Source organism: Lissotriton helveticus, chromosome 5_1 (assembly GCF_964261635.1).
Source record: "Lissotriton helveticus chromosome 5_1, aLisHel1.1, whole genome shotgun sequence".
Lineage (NCBI taxonomy): Eukaryota > Metazoa > Chordata > Amphibia > Caudata > Salamandridae > Lissotriton > Lissotriton helveticus.
Genome location: NC_136065.1, coordinates 1,860,033,114 through 1,860,053,974, shown reverse-complemented (window position 1 = coordinate 1,860,053,974; position 20,861 = coordinate 1,860,033,114). Strand labels below are relative to the sequence as shown.

Here is a 20,861-nt window from a genome sequence, read left to right as displayed (position 1 = left end):
TTATGGTGTTCTATGCATTACGCTTGTCTGACCAGTTGCTAGCCAGGTAATGACAGATTTCCAGATATCCATCTAGAATCATTGAATAGATCCGGCCAATAGTGCCCTTATGAGAGATGGAGGAAAATGAATCTGTGAGAGGGCTAGAAGTCAATCTTATTCTGTTGACTGGGAAACCCCTGAATAACACTGATCTGTAAATACTTAGCCTAATTTTTGTTCATCATATGAACTTATAAAAAATTTTAAGTAGAGGGATGTGTCCTCCTGTAAAAGTTGGCATACCACCTACGGTTCAGAATTTGCCCATTAGTGGAATAAATATTATGAGCAAAATTTCGGAAAACCAGGATGTGAGGGATATTAAATCTGTGGCATAGATTCTTCTATAAATATCCGTTTACTGCCAAAGACATAGATTTGTTTTTTTATTGGGAAGGCTCGAAAAAGCCTTTCTGTCAAGATAAGCTGAGCTTTTAAAGAGGGGCTTACGTTGGGCATGAAGGGCTGAATGAGCAAGCAAAAGCTAGGTATATCTTTTCGGTTGGTTTTGCCGTAAGGTACTGCGCTACTGGTATCGCAGCACCGAATGATGTGATTGGCTGGCTACAACTCTAAAGAAAATGTTACGGCCTCCTTTAAAGGACTCGGAGACTTGAAATTGAATAGGCCATTAAGGGGTTTAGTCACGTGTGGGGGTTGGAGCTGTGGAGTTGGTCACCTGCGAGGGATTATGTGCAGGCCTGGCTGGCTCTGCAGAATGGATGTTGGTCACCCACAGGTTTCAGTGTGGGGCCTTGCTAGAAGAGGCCAGTCCTTGCAGCCAACACCCGATGCACACTGCCACAGGTAGTGCGCAACGAAGGTAGGGCACCTCAAATAACATAATTAATAAAATAATTGATGACACCATATTTATATATTGCACAAGGTACTGCATGTACACATTTGACTGTATATTATGGTCAAAGCGGAAGCCCTAGAGAAAAGTGTGGCTGTACATGTTGAAATCTATTTGGTGCATGTATTTAAGTGGATTCCAGTTGCAGTACTTTCCCACTTTTTGCCTGGCTTTTGATGCGCCTTTGACTGTAGAGTACTGGGGCCATGCTAATCAGGTTCCCAGTACCAGTATTCTTTCTAAAACTGCACCATGATTGGCACCACCTGTAAGTCCCTAGTAAATGGTACCCTTGGTACCAAGGGCATTGGGACTGAAGAGGGTGCCCTATGTGCCCCTCACCAAGGCCATGCAAACTGCCACCGCAGCCTGCATGCCTTGGTGCAGACAAAAACGACAACATGGCCCCCTGCCTGTCTGCCATGTCAAAGGAACGTTACCTAAGGTATAGGCAAGTCAATCCTCTAGCAGGCCTTACAAGCCCTAAGGCAGGGTGCACTGTAGCTCCGGTGTGGGCATATCTGCTCGAGCAGATATTCCCCTACAATATTTAAGTCTGTTATTAATATTGTAAGTGCCAGGGAAGTCATAGAGAATACCTGGGCTGGAAAATTGACAACTTGAGTTCCCCATCACCACAAAAGCTCCACTGAACACAGGAGTATTTTGTACCAAACAACTCCTCTTAATAAACCAACACTGATACCAGTGTTAGATTTATTAAAACATATATCTAGGGGGCAGCTCGGGTGCCCCATGAAAACCTACCTACTCTGGTGTGGGCTCTGACTGGCTGTAGGCAGCTTGCCACTGCCATAAAAGTGTCTGGACCACTAGGTCGAGAGCCCCTGTTCTCTGAGGCCAGAAACATTGTGGTGTCACAACCCCTCCCCCAGGATGAGTACAGTGCTCGCGAGCGAAGTTTCAAAGGCCATTCCGCCTTTGTAATGCAGCCACAGCCTCTGCTGCTAGCAGAAGATAGCAGCCCCCGGTTCAAACCCCCAGGTTTGGCGGGCGAACCGGCTGGAAAACCTAGTGAGAATAGAAGGTGTGTCCCCCCTCTCTTCGCCAACTCCACCCCTCAGATACTGGAGGCAAAGTGAAGCACATTTTCAAGTGCCCACCATCTTGAGGATGGTGGGGCTGATCCATTCAGAGCTAGAGCTATGCCCCCCTCCCACGAGAGGGTGGCATAATAGGGGGTTTCGACACCCCAGGTAAGGAACCCATTGGTTCCTACTGGTCACTCCCCTAAATCTATTATTTAGGTGGAACCCCAGACCCTGGAATAGGATTTCTGATGACCTACGAAGTGCTGGAGACTGCACCAGTAAAGAAGACTGCAGAAACCAACTGACTTGGCCCTAGCCCTACTGGCCTGTCTGCAGATCTCAACAATACTGCACCCGTCCTGCAGCCCAGCGACCACCAAATCCTTCGGAGGACAGCCTGCCTTCGACAAAGAGCAAGATCTCCAGAGAACAGTGGAGCTGTTCAAGAAGAAAACAACTTTAAAAAAAACTCTGTCCTGAGGAACCACGAAACTGCCTCCGGACTCACCTCTGCACCTGACTCCCATAGCCTGAGTCCAAGTGACCCGCCAGTCCTACGAAGGTTCTCCAGTGATTCTGAGCCAAAATCTACCATGGGCGGAACCCTGCCAGGCTACCTTGAGCTGACGAGCTTGTGGAGATGCACCTGTGCGCCCGTGAGAGGTACTGAGACCTGTAAGAATTGTGGCAGCCTACTCAGCCACCCCAGATGAAAATCGTTTTTTTGTTTATCTCTACTGATGAAGGATATAATTCAGAACACATGTGTCTAGAGATGTACAGCACTAACCTGCACCAACTTTGGTGGAACACTCCAGCAAAATACCAAGTAAGCATGCACTACAAACTGCATTTACCATAATGCTAAGGGGCGAACTGTGCTGGGAGGTCAGCAGTGTGCTCCCACCCCTTCCGCCTTGATGCCAGCCGCCTGATTCTGAAGACCCCCTTCCCCTGACTGCGTCCTGCCCAGTAAGCTGTTCCTAACACCAAAGGACACCCCTGAACCTGAAACCCCTGGGACTTGAGGAGGTTGAACGATGTTGTCCCATATGTCCCCGAGCATCACTAATTACCTGGGCAGCTGTGGGTTTTCTTCGTACGGCATGAGCCTATAGCCTTTCTTCGAAACCGATCTCCCCCATTGGGCACCCAATGCTATGTTGGCACTCTGCACCCAGCCGCCCCTGTGCCATTGAGGGTGTACGTTTGGGACTACCTTGTGCCCCCTGTACTTACCTTAACCTAAGGAGATCGACCCCTGACACCACTTTACTCACCTGTGAACAGCACCTCTTCAATTTGTTGATTAGCATTGGGTGCCAACCCCGAATTTGACCTCTGCACCCAGCCACCCCTGTGCTGCTGGTTGTGCATGCTTGGTATTGATTTGAACCTTGCCTGGTGTTGACCACAGACCCTGAAGACTGGATTTGTAAGTCATTGCTGAACTGAAAAATAGCACTGCTTTTTTTTATTTGAAAAGTATTATATTGAAAAGTGTGCTTAGTATTTAACGTTCATCGTGGTCTTAAATAAATCTTGAAAGAAGCTTATATTTATTAAATAGATGTGGATCTCCTTTTTGAGTTGTGTTTCATTTAATGATCACTGTGTGTATGACAAATGTCTTACACTCCTCTGTGTCAGGCCTAAGGCTGCTCTACCACACTACCACAAATAGAGCACTTTAGGTTTACTTAGTGGTATATCACATAAAGAGCTAGCTTCCTACAGTGCGCCATTTACAAATCAGTGAAGTTCATAGTACAAGTAGTACTTATTTTTAAATGAGAATAAGCCTGAGACCACCTGATGTGGATTGCAAAGAAATGTTTCAAACGAATATTAAGCAAACAAAAAATGCTCTTTATATTGAAATTCTGACCTAACGATAACAACACACTATAACTACGCCACTGAGTAAAACATTACATTAGATTTAGAACATCTTATAATTCCTAGGTAGTTCTGGAATAAGTGTATAATTTCTGAAAGAAGACTTTGCATGTGTCCTCTTACTTTATAGTTTGTGTATGCCTCTACACATTCTACATGTCTTTGCTTGTGTATGCATGATATATAATATTAGCAGCTGGAAATAAAGCGGTTCAGAACAATTCATCAATATATAACCATGATACTATGATACATTGCTGATATAGTGCTCACTGTGGGGTTAACAAACATGTGCCAGTTTGTAACAGTTGTCATTGTGAAAGATTTAGAACTCAAAGATGTACAGTTGCCTTTTGTGTATATGTATATTTGTAGGAGAGGAGAGAACAGTGATTGTGTGCACTAAGCATATAGGATTAGGTGCAATGGACTGTTTTAAAATTCTTACACCTGAACAACTCAATTTAGATGTCTTATTTAAATTTTGTATACAGTTCTGGATTGCAGATTGCCGGGCCATATAAGGCCATTAAAAAGGAAAAACTACAAACTAGTTCTCTAGTTAATAAAGAGGGACTCCAGAAAGTACTCACCATCGATTAATTTAGGGAGAGGACAGTGTTATTTTACTTGTATTTTCTCATTTAACATAGACTCCTGCTGCGAAATGCTGCTGTTACACTGTACAAAGTGTAAGTAAAAATCACATATAAATGGAGAAAATAAAAGATGTAAGTAATGCTCAATAAAACACCTATACATAAATTAAGATATTCAAATTCAAAATAAAGAAAAAAAAATGAGAAGCATAAAAGTCGATTGGGAATTCAAAGTGGTCCTATTTTACTTGAAAAGGAATCCGTAATGAAAGTGTACCTGCTAACATTTGGAATCTCTTGAGAAGTAAAGTGTTTAGAATTTTGTGGAATAGGAAAGACATAAATTACTCTTGGATGCAACAAATTTTTCCATGATTAAAAATAAGGGTCCAAAAGTTGACCATATGAACCAATAGCCACCACAGTATTCAGAATGCAGATGGCATTGTTGCTTGAATCATCATGGTCATCTGCACAGGGAATGGAATCTGGATTACTGGATGCAAAGTAGTGGTGGAATGTAAGTGCATGTATAGTTGTTACATATTTTGTCACAAAGTTTGCCTGGTGATTTAAGGTAAGAAAATGATTAGGCCAATACTTTTAATACCGTGCTTTTTCTACATTGAAAGATCTGGACCGATAATAACGTGTAACAGTAAAGTACCAAAAAGGATGTTTCTCTTCATGCAAAGCTTTCTCTGCCAATGAGATATTAATTATGAGTTATATTGTAGTACCTTTCCTGGTGACTGCGGCTGAAGAGAAATATCTATTTGGGTGGGATAACAAATGGCAGACAACACACCTGAATTGCTCAATGTGAAGTGTTGCTGAGATTTGATCTGAGAAAAGATCTCCATTAAAGAGTAACACGTGTTGTTACCCGTCAGGCATTGCAGCGCCGGCTTGACGTAGGAGCAGGAAGCCGATGATGCAAACAACACCACAAAGGCTGAATGAGACATGTCATCCAGCCCACTAGTTGTGTGAGGCTTCTTAGTTCCGACAAGGAACTTGCTGACTTCCCACCTTTGCTTTCACTAATTATTTCTGAGAGAGAGACTCTATTACAGGATTATTCCTAGGGGAACTTTGTACACCCTTTTTTGCTACATGTTCTTAGGACAGGTACACTGGACCCCTCTAAACATTGTCCTTTTTTCGTCCCCCTCTTTGTTCATATAGGTATATAGTGATGCAAGTCGGCATTTTGTCTGCAAAAAATTGGTTGCATTCACAGTGGTGTATTTATACTTCTCGGTATGAGAGAGAAAGTGGTTAATGAGTCCTTATTGCTTTCAAAAGTTACAAACACTCTTGGTTAAGTTCTGAAGACTAAAGGGAGAAAAGAAAAGCAGATGTCTTACCATTTGAAACTGTTCATCATAGGACATTTAGTTAACACATAAATGAATTCCCTTTAAATGTCACCAGAATCGCTAGCTAAAGTTTTTTTTCTTCTTAACAGGGATAAGAAAAGAAAAAGGAGTCGAAGTCGTAGCCGAGACAGAGACAGAGACCGAGACCGAGACCGAAAGCGGCGTCGCTCATCTCGGTCTCGTTCGAAATCAAGAGATCGAAAGAAGGAGAAACTCAGGCATCGTTCCAGGAGCGCTAGCCCTATCAAGGAATCACGCGATCGTGAGCGACACACAGATAAGACTAATGAACGGTGGCGTGAAAAGCATGTGGATCGGCCTCCACCAGAGGAACCTTCCATTGGGGACATGTACAATGGCAAAGTTACTAGTATAATGCAGTTTGGATGCTTTGTTCAGCTAGAAGGGCTGAGGTGAGCACTATTTAGGAGCATGCCATATAAAACAAAAGTATGTTCCATGTATATGTGTTGTCTGTGGGTACCACTTTTACCGTGTACAACATTATTATAGACAGTCAGCACATATCAGTTATGCACTCAATATGGTATGGATTTGAAGGGCAGCTTCAACGCAGTATAATATGACAATTTGAGGTCTGTGCTAGCACTGAAGATAATTATGTTACTTCTTGCTGCAGTCCTCTTGAGAATGCCTCTGTTGCTTTGAAGATTGAGGTCTACTGAAGTGAGATTTACAGTGTGCTAGAAGTATTTTATCTAAGTCTTATATTCTTTTCAATTTAAGGAGATTTGAGCCTTATATTGGTATTGCAAAAGTTTATTTTTGTTTCGTTTTGTGGCAACAGTCTGTGACTGGGGCTCCTGGGCAGTTGACTTATTCACCACAGTGCCAATACAGCAAACCTCCACAAACCCTATATTTTCCCCTAACGATTGAGCCAATTATCTTCGCTTACAATGAATGAAATTTGTGAATGTGAAATTCTGAAATTGATTATTTGTGTATGTAGCTTATACCTAGTGTAGGTGTTTGTATTTGACTGCATTAGGGCTAACTTTTTAGTGGCATTGAGGAGACCCTATACAAAGAATATAGGACAGATGATACATTCTTTGTAATATTAAAAACAATATAAAGGAGGATATATTTCACTCTTCTTTTCAGTCATTTGCTTTTCCCCAAACTTCTCCGAAGTGTAGAACTCTTCAAAACTGGCAAGTTAAATGCTTCATTCTCAGTGTGGTTTTGACTCTATAATGCTGGCTGTTCCAAAAATATTGGTGCACAACCACTTCTGTTGTCACCCATCTCACCTGCAATTATCAGACTACTGCTACATAATTTGAGCAGTCTCTGCTATGCATGCCCAAGAATAAAACAATTCCCAGGTTTTAGCCTTTGCTAGAGATCATTAGTGAGGTTAAGCTCATATTCTATGTAGCGTGACCCATGGACCACACGTCTGGTATACCTGTATCATCTGTTCTGGCTGACCAACTGTTAGCAGAGTAACTGACCACCCCCAAAGTTTAAACATATTGATAATATAGCTGGCAAAGACCTTAAGGGCCAAAGCACACCTGTGTTTCAGTACCTAGGATATGTGACATTGATGTTTCATCTGTGCCCAACTTGTGGGGCAGTTGTAAGACTAGTTTGCATATAGTTGGTCCCTGACAGTAAAGCAAAGACGGACTGTAATGTGACACAGAGTAAATTTCCAGTGGCTGAGATTAATTTGGGCAGTTTTTGGCTCTCACTGACTTGCTCTGCGAAATTGCTCTGGGTGCTATAGCCTTACCTTGTTGTCAGTTCCTCAGATTTGGAATTTAAAGTGCTAGAAGCTCTGTGCCAGTGGGGGTTTCTGCTCAAAATTATAAGCTAATTATGTAATAATTTCTTGACACTTTTATGCAAGCTTTCTAAGCCGTCCACCACCTAAGTCTTTTGGTGTCTCGGTAAAACTTTTTTTAGGTCTGGCTTGAATGGGTAGGGCAGATGTTACAAATTATTTTAAAACATACATATAGTGGGCTTTAGCTCCGTCCAGTTGATTATTACCCTCTCAACTAATGTTGTTGGCTGCTTTGCTTATTATTTTACCTCTTACGGATTGCTTACTCTACAAGACTATTTTGCATTTTGAAAGTGCTCAGTTATTCAAAATGTAAGTTTCTCATATTTTAGATTCTACACTGTAAAGAATCTTTTTTTTATTATTCGCTCTAGCAAGCTGTTTTTAATGTTTTAGTTCGCACTCAAATGTAAGCCAAATATACTAGCTTTGCCAAACGAAACTACCTCCGTATGGTAAAAAATATTTTTTAATGGCTAGTCCTTACTTTTTAAAGTGTATGACAACTTACAAGGGCATAGTCATTACTATATTGTGTTTTATGTGTACTAGCCCTCGGCAATGACGAGATCAAAACTTAAACAGTGTGGCCCTAAATTCTTAACATTAAAATGATCAATTGTGTTTTCAGTGTAAAAAAGAGTAGTACTTCAATGTGCTTTCATGTGCTCAGTTTTTAATTTTCTCCTCTTCAGAAAGCGTTGGGAAGGTTTGGTGCATATCTCTGAGCTCAGAAGGGAAGGCCGTGTAGCTAATGTTGCTGATGTTGTGAGTAAAGGGCAAAGAGTGAAAGTTAAAGTGTTGTCCTTCACTGGCTCTAAAACCAGCTTGAGCATGAAGGTAAGAATTCCTTGGAAAACGATTCCTAAGTGTATTCATTAATCAGCAAGTGCCATAGTTCTTCTTTTAAAACCGTTGTTTTGTTACCACCCATGTAGACTTTAAAAGCAAAACAAAATAACCTCTTTTAGGAACAATGCTCTCACCCACCTAGACAATGGCTTGCTTCATCCCTCAGCTATGGGGTTAAAAATCATGTAGGGAATCAGCTGTGGGTTGTATTATTCCCTACATTATTTTTAACCTTATAACTGGGTGACTGAATATAATTCATTCACAACCGATATGTATAATCTTATAAGAAGTGAGGTTCATCAGGGTCTCAATCAACAATTTAAACTTTAATCAGCATGGACAATCTACGTACGTTTACTAGTGGTGATCTATTAATTTATGCATATGTGATCAGTGGGGTTGGGGAAGGAGGTTTCTTCACTCAGTACCAAGTGCGCTGGGACCGGAGAGGTTCTCTTATGGCTGTAGCATGTGTTGTGCCACACTAAGGGTCTCCAAACCCAAACACATGCACCCTGCCATTGCAGGCTATGTATTGTGATGGTACCAAACCAAAAGAGTCGCCATTGCACACCAACCTGAGTTCCATGCCTACACACCACTGCCTATGATAATAACCCACATTTGTAAAGCGCACAATCACCCGTAAGGGTCTCTAGGCGCTGGGGGCCGTCGGGAAGATTAAGCGAGCTATTGCCCAGAGTCACATGGTGCTGGGCTAACCTGCCGCCAGAGCCGGGGATCGAACCCTGATTCCCAGATTCCAGCGTCAGTCGCCCTGGCCGCGGCGCCACACCTCTCCTATGGCATAGGTAAGTCACCCCTATGGCAGGGTCACTATACCACAGCCGAGGGCATAGCTTCATCCGCAGTGTGCCCTTACAGTGTCCATTGTTGAACACTGTAAGTGCAGTGAAGCCGTTTTAAGTACAAGGGCTTGTAGTTCGTCATTACGAACTCCACAGCTCCATGATGTTTTTACTAAAGAAGTTTGGTTTCTCCGGCTAATAAACCCACAATGATGCCAGTGTTGGATTTATTATAAAATGCACTCAGAGGGCATCTGAGAGGTGCACCCTGAAAAAACACCGACTTCTAGTGTGTTGGCTGACTGGACCCGGTCAGCCAGCTGCTGCCAGACAGGTTTCTGACCTTATGAGGTGAGAGCCTTTGCTCTCGGAGGTCAGAAACAAAGCCTGCTCTGGGTGGAGGTGCTTCTCACTTCCCCTTAGCAGGAACAGCAACACTTGGTGGTGAGCCTCAAAGGCTTTCACCTTGTGTTATGTGGGAAAATTAGTAAGCTGAGTAGGAGTGTCCCCCTTGGCTTAGCACAACCCTAGGGTAGCCAGGAGCTGAGGTGAATCCCTCTCTTGGAAATTCTCCGTCTTGAATTAGAGAATTAGGCCCAATAGGAACAGGGATGTAGGAGGAGGCTCCTACCTGAAGGGCGTATCACCCTAAGGGACAGTAGCCATTGACTACTGCCCTCCAACCTCAGTAACACCATTGAATCTAGTATTTAAGGGCTCCCCTGAACCTTGTTCCTCAGATTGGACAACTGACGAAGAAGGACTGAAGAGCCATGCAGCAGTGGAGAAGATGACGACAACTGACTTGGCCCCAGCCCTACCAGACTGTCTCCTCTTCCAGCACCCTGCTCCAAGAAACCGGCGTGGCCCGCAGCCAGCAACCTCCAAGAAATCCAGGGTCCTGTGCTGTCTTCAACAAAGACGTTTTCCCGTGAACACCGGATTTGTCCACCATGAACTTAATCCGAGGACTCCGGATCTGCGAACCCTGCACCACTCTGCACCCGTCACCCACAGCCCGAGTCCTGGTGGACCACCAACCGAGTGACATCTCCCCGGCGATCCTGACCTGGGATGCAGTGTTGGATGACCTCTCCTGAACTTCCCCACAATGCCTGAAGCCTCAACCTGAATGGTCCCTTCAAACGCAACTGGAACTGGTGAGAGAAACCTAACGCCTAAAAGACACCCCTGCAACCGCAGCACCGCCATTCCCCGTTGTCGGAATGGTAGTCGCCGGTATACATAAAATAGCAATAGAAACCATTACTAAAACAGAACCTAGGCCTGAGCCCATTCTTGTTTTGCAACCTATCCACCTCTTTTTGTAAAAGAGACCAAAAAATTGAACAACCACTCAGATTAGCCTCACCCCTTAGAACCACCCTGAGAGAAGCCTTAGATTTTCTACCGCCGTTGTTCAAGGGAGTCTCCACTGAGCTCTGCTCAGTTTTTTCCTACAACTTTAATTCTACAACCTTTTCACCAGTTTTTTCTTCAACAGCTTCTTCAGGATGTCGGATAAGGAGAAGAAGGCTCTCTTTAAAGCCTGTGCTACTTGTGATAAGAAGAGTTTATATATTGAGGAAAAGCTCAAAGATTGTATTTACTCTCTGTACCCAGATCATAAGGCTGCAGACTGTAAGATATGCCGCACCTTCTCTTCTCTACCAAGACTCTGCGAGACCGGAAAGGGCGTCTTTTGACCTGGCTCCAGAAGCTAAAATCATGAAAGGAGTCCAGTGACCGCGACGAAGCATCATCTGCGACTTCTTCCAGAAGGTCTGTAAAAAGGGGTAGAGTTTCTCCTTCACTTTCTGAGAAACGCTGTGGTAAGGCCTTGAAAAAGACCTCTGATAGGTCTAAATGGCTTAGTCCTGTCGAATCTCCTCACCAAGATGTAAAGGAGAGGGATGGACTGTCGAAAGGAGTAAGTCTTGATAGGAAATCCAGCTCTGTTCCACCAACTTCTCCTCCTGCGGCTCCAAAGACCTTCAAAAAGCCATCATTGTTGACTTCTGAGGTAAAATCATCAAAAAACCTCACTCGTCGATGACACTGTCATCGACTCTGTTGACAAAAGTACCTAAGGTACAGTCTTCTTCATCGATGACCCAGTTGACGGTGGTTTCCTCGTCACTGGCACAGGGCTCTGTGTTGACGAGTTTGACACCAGTGGTATTTGTATCGTCGACGATGGTATTGATGACTTCGACTGGGTTGTCGACGACGAGTGTGACGACGCATACTACGTCGACGATGGTGGGATATCAACTACTGCGTCGACAACGGCTGCGTTGACGACGTCTATTTCTTCGTCGACTCGTTGACGACTTCGACGGTGGAAAAAATTTCTATTTTGCTCAGAAAAAGCAAATTTCACAGGAGATGACTTCCCACAGGACGGTGACTCCTTTACCTCTTGCACTCCTCCTCGAAGAAGAGGAGGATGGACCTTTTGGGTATGCTGATAGCCGGTTTCAGCTACATGTTCAATGCCAGGACACAGATTCTGAAGTGGAATATGAGGATTTTGAGCGGTATGGTTCTCCCTCACAATATCAACAAGACTACAAACAGGAGATGGTCCAAATGGCCTCCTCCTTACTGACAGACTTGCAAGCTATGCTGTTGGATTACAGAAAAAGGTTCGCAACACAGCCTCCGGTTCCAGTTGGGGTGCCTGTTATTACTGTTCCTCTTGCTCGTCCTGTTGCCCCGCAATTACCACAGCCTTAGCCAATACTGGAAGCGCAGGATGTTCTGTTGCGCCCCCCCTTCCAGGTCGATACCTCTGATGACGACCAAGGCAACGTCACAATTCCAGATCCAGACGTGGAGTGGGATGACTATGTCATTCCAGATCCAGCTTCTCCTCCTCCGGCACCTGTTAATTACCCCCTGTAGATATAGGGGGTTTCTATAACTTAATGAAGAGAGCCGCCAAACGGTTTGACCTGCCCATGACCAAGGTGGAATCTGAGTGCTTCTTTTAAGACTTTAATGAACCTTATAAGAGATCAGTCCGTTCAATTCCAATTGTGGGCCATGTCTGGGATGAAGGCTTAAAGGTAATGCAAAATCCAGCCACGGTCATTCCAGTTCTACCTCGCATGGAGAAAAAAATATAAGGCTCCTGAGGATAGGCCAGACTGTTTGATCAGCCAGCCTAAACCGGACTCAGTCATATCGCAAGCCTACCAGAGGAAATCTAGAAATCCTTCAGCTCCCCTTACTACTCCTCCAGATAAAGAGGGCATGCGTCTTGATACTGTAGGCAAACAGTTTTCGTCTATGTCCAGCATGCTAGTGAGAGCAGCCAATTCTTTGGCTATACTTGGACGATACGATCGTCAAATGCAGTGCGGCCTCTCCCCCCTATCTTGATCAGTTGCTGGAAGAAGGAAAGAAAGAAGCTAAAAGGATTCTCCAGGAGGGCCAAATAACATCAGCAGAAATCATTGATTGTGCAATGGATATTGCAACGACTGCTTTCCGCTCGCTGGCTGGCGCATTTGTCCTTCGTTGACCGGGCTGGTTGCGGGCTACTTGGTTCTGCTCGGAAGTCCAAAATAAAATCTTGGATCTGCCTTTTTAATGGGGAGGCGCTTTTTGGAAAGCATATAGATGATGTGCTTCAGGATATTAAGGATATGGAAACCACAAAATCCTTAGAGGCTCTGCAGTACAGCAATTTCCCATTCCGAATAGCGACGAAAAGAAGTAACTCTACACACAGGGGAGGTTATCAACAGCTGCGTTACTTCTCGTACAGTTCCTAGTCACAATCCTACAAGCCGAACAACAATCAGCGGCAGAATCAGTCTTCTTCTTTCTCACGCTCGAACAACAGAGGAAGACAAGGACGTCAGGGCAGAGATAACTCTTAAGCGCCAATAGCGGCTTGCTGGCTCTGACTACTTCCCCTTCTCCGACTGTGACATTAGTGGGAGACAGAATTTTATATTTCCTACGCAATTGGCAGCAGATAACATCGGACCGTTGGGTATTGAACATCATTCATTACAGCCATAATCTGGAGTTTGTCCAACCACCACCATCCAAGCCCCCTCGCGCCAATGTATGAATACATCTCCGTCTTCTACGGTCGGAGGTCCATCAAATGCTCCTCAAAGGAGCTATAGAACCGGTCCCTATCTCTCAAAGGGGAAAGGAGTTTTACTCACAGTTCTTCCTGATCCGGAAGTCGTTAGAAAATTGGCGCCCTATCCTAGATCTGAGGGAGCTTAACACCTATCTCATCAAACAATCCTTTCGGATGGTTTCTCTACAAGACATCCTTCGACTTCTTAACTCAGGTGATTTCATGGCCACTCTGGATCTAGAGGATGCTTATTTTCATGTACCCATACACCCAGCTCACAGGAGGTTTCTTCGCTTCACAGTAGCCAAGAGCCATTTTCAGTTCAGGGTTCTTCCCTTTGGACTTAGATCTGCTCCACGGATCTTCACAAAGATATTCGCTCCGGTAGCAGCCTTTCTTCTAAAACAAAAGCTTCAGGTCTTCCCTTACCTGGACGACTGGTTACTGAAAGCTCCTACCAGGCAGGCAGCACAAGAAACAGTCATAGCATGTACACGCCTATTTGCCAATCTCGGGCTACCGTTCAACGAACTGAAGTCTTCTCTCCATTCATCAAGAACAGCCAGATTTCTGGGAGCCATTCTGCACACGTCCATAAACAAAGCTTTCCCGACCTTGGAGAGGCAAGAGAAGCTGATGTCCATGGCCTCCTGATGATTAAAAAGACAGTCACTTTCAGTTTACCTCTACAAGTCCCTGCTGGGGTCCATTTCCTCCTGCATACCCCTGATTCCTCACTGCAGGTTACGGATGCGTCCATTCCGGGAAGAGTTAGACTTGCAGTGGTGCCAAGCCGACGGATCCTTGGACGACAAGATCTCAGTTACCAAGGCTATGAGAGACGCCGCATCATGGTGGATGACCAAAGGGAACATTTCTCGAGGCCTTTCTTTCAGGCTCGCCCCTGCTCCACACATAATCACTACAGAAGCCTCTCTCGAAGGCTGGGGAGCAATGTTACAAGACCTTCATGTAAGCAGCCGGGGGCGGCCCCAGCCCCAGCATCGTCTGTTGCATATCAATCTGCTGGAACTCATAGCGATGCACCTAGCTTTGCAGGCCTTTCTTCCTCGAATACAACAGTCGGCCGTCCTTCTATGTACAGACAACACGACAGCCATGCATTAAATAAACAAAGGAGGCACGAGATCTCGACTGTTGTCACAAGAAGCCCAAGCAATCTGAGAGTGGGCAATTCAGCAGGAGATATCACTCCAAGCGGAACATCTTCCAGGTGTCCTCAACAAAGCAGCGGACACACTCAGCAGACTGAAGTCGGTCAGCCTCGAGTGGGAACTGGACAACTCCACTCTACAGAAGGTTTTTCACAGATGGGGCACACTTTCCATAGATCTTTGTCACTCTGGAGAAGAAGAAATGCCAGTTCTATGCAAGCAGGCTTTACGATCCGGGATCGTTGGGGAATGCGCTTTCGATGGCCTGGTCAGATGCATTTGTTAAATTTGTTGAAGTGTTTTAAAGTACCGGATAGGCAGGCTATGTTGAGCATAGCTAACAGTATTCAGTCAGGATCCCCTAGTGATGCAGCCCCGCCCAATCGTTTTAAGGGTGTCCTCGAGGACATAATAGATCACATCAGTCACATGGCAACCCTATCCTTTCAGGAGTGCCATGTGCCAGATGTATAGAAAAGGATTCAGAAAAGGGGGTGGTGATGAACAGAGTGTCTGAATTAAGCAGACCACTCTTACCCAGTCCAAAGATCAGGGCTTGATCCATCACCGTTATTTAGCTCACTGCCCCATCCCAGTTCAGCGTGGCTATATGCAAATTAGTCTGTCCCTGGCCCAGTGCATCATGGGAACAGGGCAGACCAAACTACCCCTTGTTGTTAAATATTTTGTCCACCCTAAGCGTGGAAGGGTATACTCAGATGTGAGTCCCTTGCTCATTGCACCATCAGGATTCAAGCAAGCCGGGCCGACGACGGCTGAAATGCCAGAAACCGGTCCCCGGAATCTTGTTTCCTTCCCAGTGTAAGAATTGGCTTGGTAGTTTGGTTTGCCCTGTTCCCACCATGCACTGGGACAGGAACAGACTAATTTGCATATAGCCAGGTTCTGAACTGGGATGGTGCAGTGAGCTAAAAAACGGTGTTGGATCTAGCCCTGATTTCTTGACTGGGTGAGAGTATTCTGCTTAATTCAGAAACTCTGTCCATCACCACCCCTTGTTGTTAAATATTTTGTCCACCCTAAGCGTGGAAGGGTATACTCAGATGTGAGTCCCTTGCTCATTGCACCATCAGGATTCAAGCAAGCCGGGCCGACGACGGCTGAAATGCCAGAAACCGGTCCCCGGAAGCTTGTTTCCTTCCCAGTGTAAGAATTGGCATGGTAGTTTGGTTTGCCCTGTTCCCACCATGCACTGGGACAGGAACAGACTAATTTGCATATAGCCAGGTTCTGAACTGGGATGGTGCAGTGAGCTAAAAAACGGTGTTGGATCTAGCCCTGATCTCTTGACTGGGTGAGAGTATTCTGCTTAATTCAGAAACTCTGTCCATCACCACCCCTTGTTGTTAAATAGATGTATGGAAAAGGGCTCAGGTAATTCCTTTGAAAAAGAAGTCCAACTTGCACATCTCCCAGTTATAGAACCTGCGTCCCCTTTCTCTTCTCCCATTTTGTATGAAAGTGGTGGAGAAAATAATTAATGTGCAGCTTATGGAATATCTTGAAGAGGGGCACCTCTTACACCCCACTCAGTCGGGGTTTAGAGCTAGCCATTCCACTGAATCAGCTGTCCTTTTCTCCACGGAACTTTTGAGACGGATAGTGGATGAGGGGCAGACAGCAGCATTGGTATTATTAGATCTAAGTGCGGCATTTGACACCGTATCGCACACCATGCTGCTGTCTCGCCTCTCAGAAATGGGAGTGGAAGGATCAGCCCTCGAATGGATAAGATCTTTTCTCGAGAATAGAAGTTTTCAAGTGCATTGTCCCCCATTTACATCCTCCCCCCGGGGTTGAGGCATGGGGTCCCACAGGGCTCCAGTCTGAGCCCGACATTATTTAATCTTTATATGGAACCCCTAGCTCATATTGTGGAATCATTTGGAGTAGACATCGTCACATATGCCGATGATACTCAATTAATGATCACACTTACCCAGGGACAGAATGAAGCTGCAATCAATTTTTCCACCTGCCTCACGGCAGTAGCAAGCTGGATGAATGAGAACTGTCTGCGTCTAAATGGTGTCAAGACTGAGCTGTTGGTAATCGGAAAAACTCCATCCATTTGGTCGCCTGCGTGGTGGCCGTCTGAAGTAGGTCCGACACCTTCTCCTTCGGAGACTGTCAAGAACTTAGGTGTCCTATTGGACTCTAGTTTATCCTTTAAACAACATGTTGGTAAAGTGATAGGAAGATGCTTTGGTATCCTTAAAACACTACGCAAAGTGTTAGATCTTCTGCCTATCAGTGCCAGGAAAACTCTAATTCATGCTTTAGTCACGCCCCATCTTGACTATGGCAATTCCCTGCTCATAGGCCTAAGTAAGAAAGGGCTTTATCAGCTGCAGTGTGTTCAAAATGCTGCTGCACGCCTAGTGTTGAACCTGCCTCGTATAGCTTCAGGGAAACAGGCCCTGTCAACACTTCACTGGCTCCCCATCAAGGAATGCATTAGGTTTAAAGTGTTGTGCATCACGCATCGCATTGCCCAAGGGAAAGGCCCAGCGTATTTGCAAAAGCTTCTAACCATTCATTGTCCCAGACGTAATTTAGGATCACTGGGAACTATGCTGTTCAGGGTACCCCGCATTCATAAGGCTAGAATGGGAGGCCGCTCATTCAGGTACTTAGCGGGTAAATACTGGAACGAGCTTCCCATTGAACTCCGTATGGAACCATCAGAAGTAAGATTTCGCCTTAAACTTAAAACCTACCTTTTTCCACATACTTAATCTTCAGCTTGAATTTGTCATGTCTCTTAGCTTTGTGTTAACAGCTACTTAGGGGGATGACAGCAATTAAGCGCGGGGACACACTGTGCTGAGTGTAACCAGGCGCTTTAGAAATGGTTTTATTATTATTATTATTAACGTTTTTCCCCCCATTCCGCTGATCCCCTGGCTTCTCAGGAAGCTCAAAGCAGAACCGTGCATGATGATTCTGATAGCTCCAGCATGGCCCAGACAGTTTTGGTTCACAGAAGTACACCTTCTCTCCCTGGACCTTCAACTTCCTTTGCAGCCGATTCCTTTGCTGCTGACAATGTCCCAGGACCAAGTCTGGCATCTGGATCCTCAGTCTCTACAGCTCTCGGCATGGCTCCTGAGAAGCGAGAATTTCTTGATCTGAATCTCTCAGCAGAATGTAAAAGGGTGCTCACTCAGGCAAGAGCCCCAAGTACAAACAAAACTTACAGGTTGAAGTGGAAACGTTTCTGTATTTGGTGCCAGCAGAACGGCTTCCATCCTTTTAAGTCTGAGCCGCATGAAGTTCTTCCATATATTCTATCATTCGCGAAAGCGGGGCTGGCTCCTTCTATCAAGGTGTATCTGGCGGCAATCTCTCGCTTCAGATGCACGTCTTCAGGCCCTTCCCTTTGGTTGGCAAGAATCATTAAACAGTTTCTCAAGGGACTTTTCAGAGTTTTCCCTCCAGTCAAGCCTCCTCCTCCTTGGCATCTGAACTTGGTTCTCTCCCAGCTTATGAAGCCTCCTTTCAAACCTATTCACAAGGCCGAGTTGAAATTCCTCTCCTGGCAGGTAGCGCTTCTTCTAGCTTTGACTTCAGCTAGGCGGGTGGGGGAATTGTAGGCTCTCACCCTTCAGGAACTCTTTCTCCAGTTCAAAAAAGGAATGGTGATTCTAATACTAACCCAAAATTCATACCTAAAGACTTTCTTCCCCTCAACCGGCTACTCCGCCAGAGAAAGCACTTCACTCTCTGGACATTCAGAGGTGCTTATAATTCTATTTTGAACTAACTAAAGACTTCAGAAAGTCTTCTCAAATGTTTTTGTCTTTTGGTGACCCTCGTAAGGGTTTTCCCCTTTCCAAGCAAGGGATCGCTTGTTGGATTACCAGCGCTATCCAGTATTGTCACAGAGCAGGGGGGCAAGCCCCTAGAAGATAGAGTCCGTGCTCATTCTACGAGGGCGATTTCTTCTTCTACAGCCCTCTTTGCTCACTCTCTCCTGCCCCTTCACTGTTTTGGCCTCTCCATTCTTTCTTTGTTTCCGTCTCACTCTCTCCTGCCCCTTCACTGTCTTGGCCTCTCCACTCTTCCTCTATTTCTGTCTCGCTCTCTCCTGCCCCTTCACTGTCTTGGCCTCTCCACTCTTCCTCAGTTTCCGTCTCACTCTCTCCTGCCCCTTCACTGTCTTGGCCTCTCCACTCTTACTCTTTTTCCGTCTCACTCTCTCCTGCCCCTTCACTGTCTTGGCCTCTCCACTCTTCCTCTTTTTCCGTCTCACTCTCTCCTGCCCCTTCACTGTCTTGGCCTCTCCACTCTTCCTCTATTTCTGTCTCGCTCTCTCCTGCCCCTTCTCTATCTTGGCCTCGCCACTCTTCCTCTATTTCCGTCTCACTCTCTCCTGCCCCTTCACTGTCTTTCTTCTGTTTATTGTATTTGCACAAATATAATATCTTGGTCTATTCCTTTTCAATAATCAGGCATTTTTGTTTATTAGGTCTATCTTTCAATCTATCTATCTATCGCCCTCACTCTTTCTATCTATCGCCCTCACTCTATCTATCTATCGCCCTCACTCTATCTATCTATCGCCCTCACTCTTTCTATCTATCGCCCTCACTCTATCTATCTATCGCCCTCACTCTATCTATCGCCCTCACTCTATCTATCTATCGCCCTCACTCTATCTATCTATCGCCCTCACTCTATTTATCTATCGCCCTCACTCTATTTATCTATCGCCCTCACTCTATTTATCTATCTCCCTCACTCTATTTATCTATCGCCCTCACTCTATTTATCTATCGCCCTCACTCTATCTATCTATCGCCCTCACTCTATCTATCTATCGCCCTCACTCTATTTATCTATCGCCCTCACTCTATTTATCTATCGCCCTCACTCTATTTATCTATCTCCCTCACTCTATTTATCTATCGCCCTCACTCTATTTATCTATCGCCCTCACTCTATCTATCTATCGCCCTCACTCTATCTATCTATCGCCCTCACTCAGCACCACCACTCAGGGGCACCACAGCATCAATCTGTGCAACCATTCAACAACTGGTTCAAATATGTTCTCTCAATGTCTCAAACTTTATTACAAATGTCACAAAAAGATGTTATTATTTCACTTCTGTTCTTGGATTTTCGTCACAATAAAATTCACTTAACACAATCTTCACAAAAGTTATTTACAAAAGTTTAAGCTATTGCTATTATAAATTACAATACTTTTATTTAAGTATTAATTATTTTAAAAAATTAAAAGCCATTGTTATTTGTAATAGCAATACATTAAGTCACGTAAATACAACACATATTACATTACAAATGCTATAAGTGTCACATTTGCGAAAGTTATAACTATTTGCATTGTAAATAACAAAGCTATTAATTTAGCTATTTTCAAAACCAACAGAGAAAAAAAATTGTCATTTACAATACCAACAGCTCAAAATTTCCTAATGCGAGACCTATTGCATTGCAAATGCTTGTTTTGATACTTTTTAGATTGGACACATTACATCAACTGTTATTTTCGAAAGGCGTATGGTTTAAACTGTCAAATTTGCCTGTGCCAGCATAAATGTATTAGGATTTTGTAAACAGATTAGACCTGCATTTCTCTATTTTTAGCTGTTTGTGACATCCAGAATGTGTTTCAATTGTATCCCATTTCCTTGTGGGAGTGTTTTCTGTAAATTGTTGTATCTATCTATCTATCTATCTATCTATCTATCTATCTATCTATCTATCTATCTATCTATCTATCTATCTTTATATATATATATGTATATACTTCGTGATTAAATGCTACTACTTTATGCTGTAAGTCATGTTTTATGTGCTGTGATTTTACATAAAATCAAATACATTTCAAATGAAAATGATGATACTAACTCTCTCTTTTGCGGTTGTGTGGGCCAGCAGTTAGACTTATCAGAGGGTAGTACTAAGCATTTTTTGTACTCCCTGCGGCAATAAATGAGAGACACACTCGCAGAATAAAGAATAATAAATCAGAGACCAAAATTGAGAAAAACCACCTTTTACATATTTTCTAAAACCAAGTATTGTTTTTGTTAGAAATTTTAACAGGTAAGTACAACGTTCCAACCTGTGTGCTTTTATGCACAATACAATCCTTTGGAAGGAAAAGCCAGAGATGAATAAAGATAGGTACAGTCGGTTTTAGGGGGTTCACCTTCAGAGTTGGAGTGGGCCAAGGGCTAAAGTACTGCCAGCAATTTTTCAGGAATGTTCT

At 44.3% G+C, this 20,861-nt stretch overlaps 1 protein-coding gene across 1 annotated transcript in view; it reads left to right on the top strand.

Moving 5' to 3' along the window:
* DHX8 (DEAH-box helicase 8) overlaps nt 1-20,861 on the top strand; it is a 276,052-nt gene that overhangs the window by 67,289 nt on the left and 187,902 nt on the right. Inside the window, exons 6-7 of the mRNA XM_078645297.1 lie at nt 5,923-6,246; nt 8,348-8,492. Coding sequence (XP_078501423.1) covers nt 5,923-6,246; nt 8,348-8,492 — 469 coding nt within the window. The remainder of the gene's footprint in view (nt 1-5,922; nt 6,247-8,347; nt 8,493-20,861) is intronic.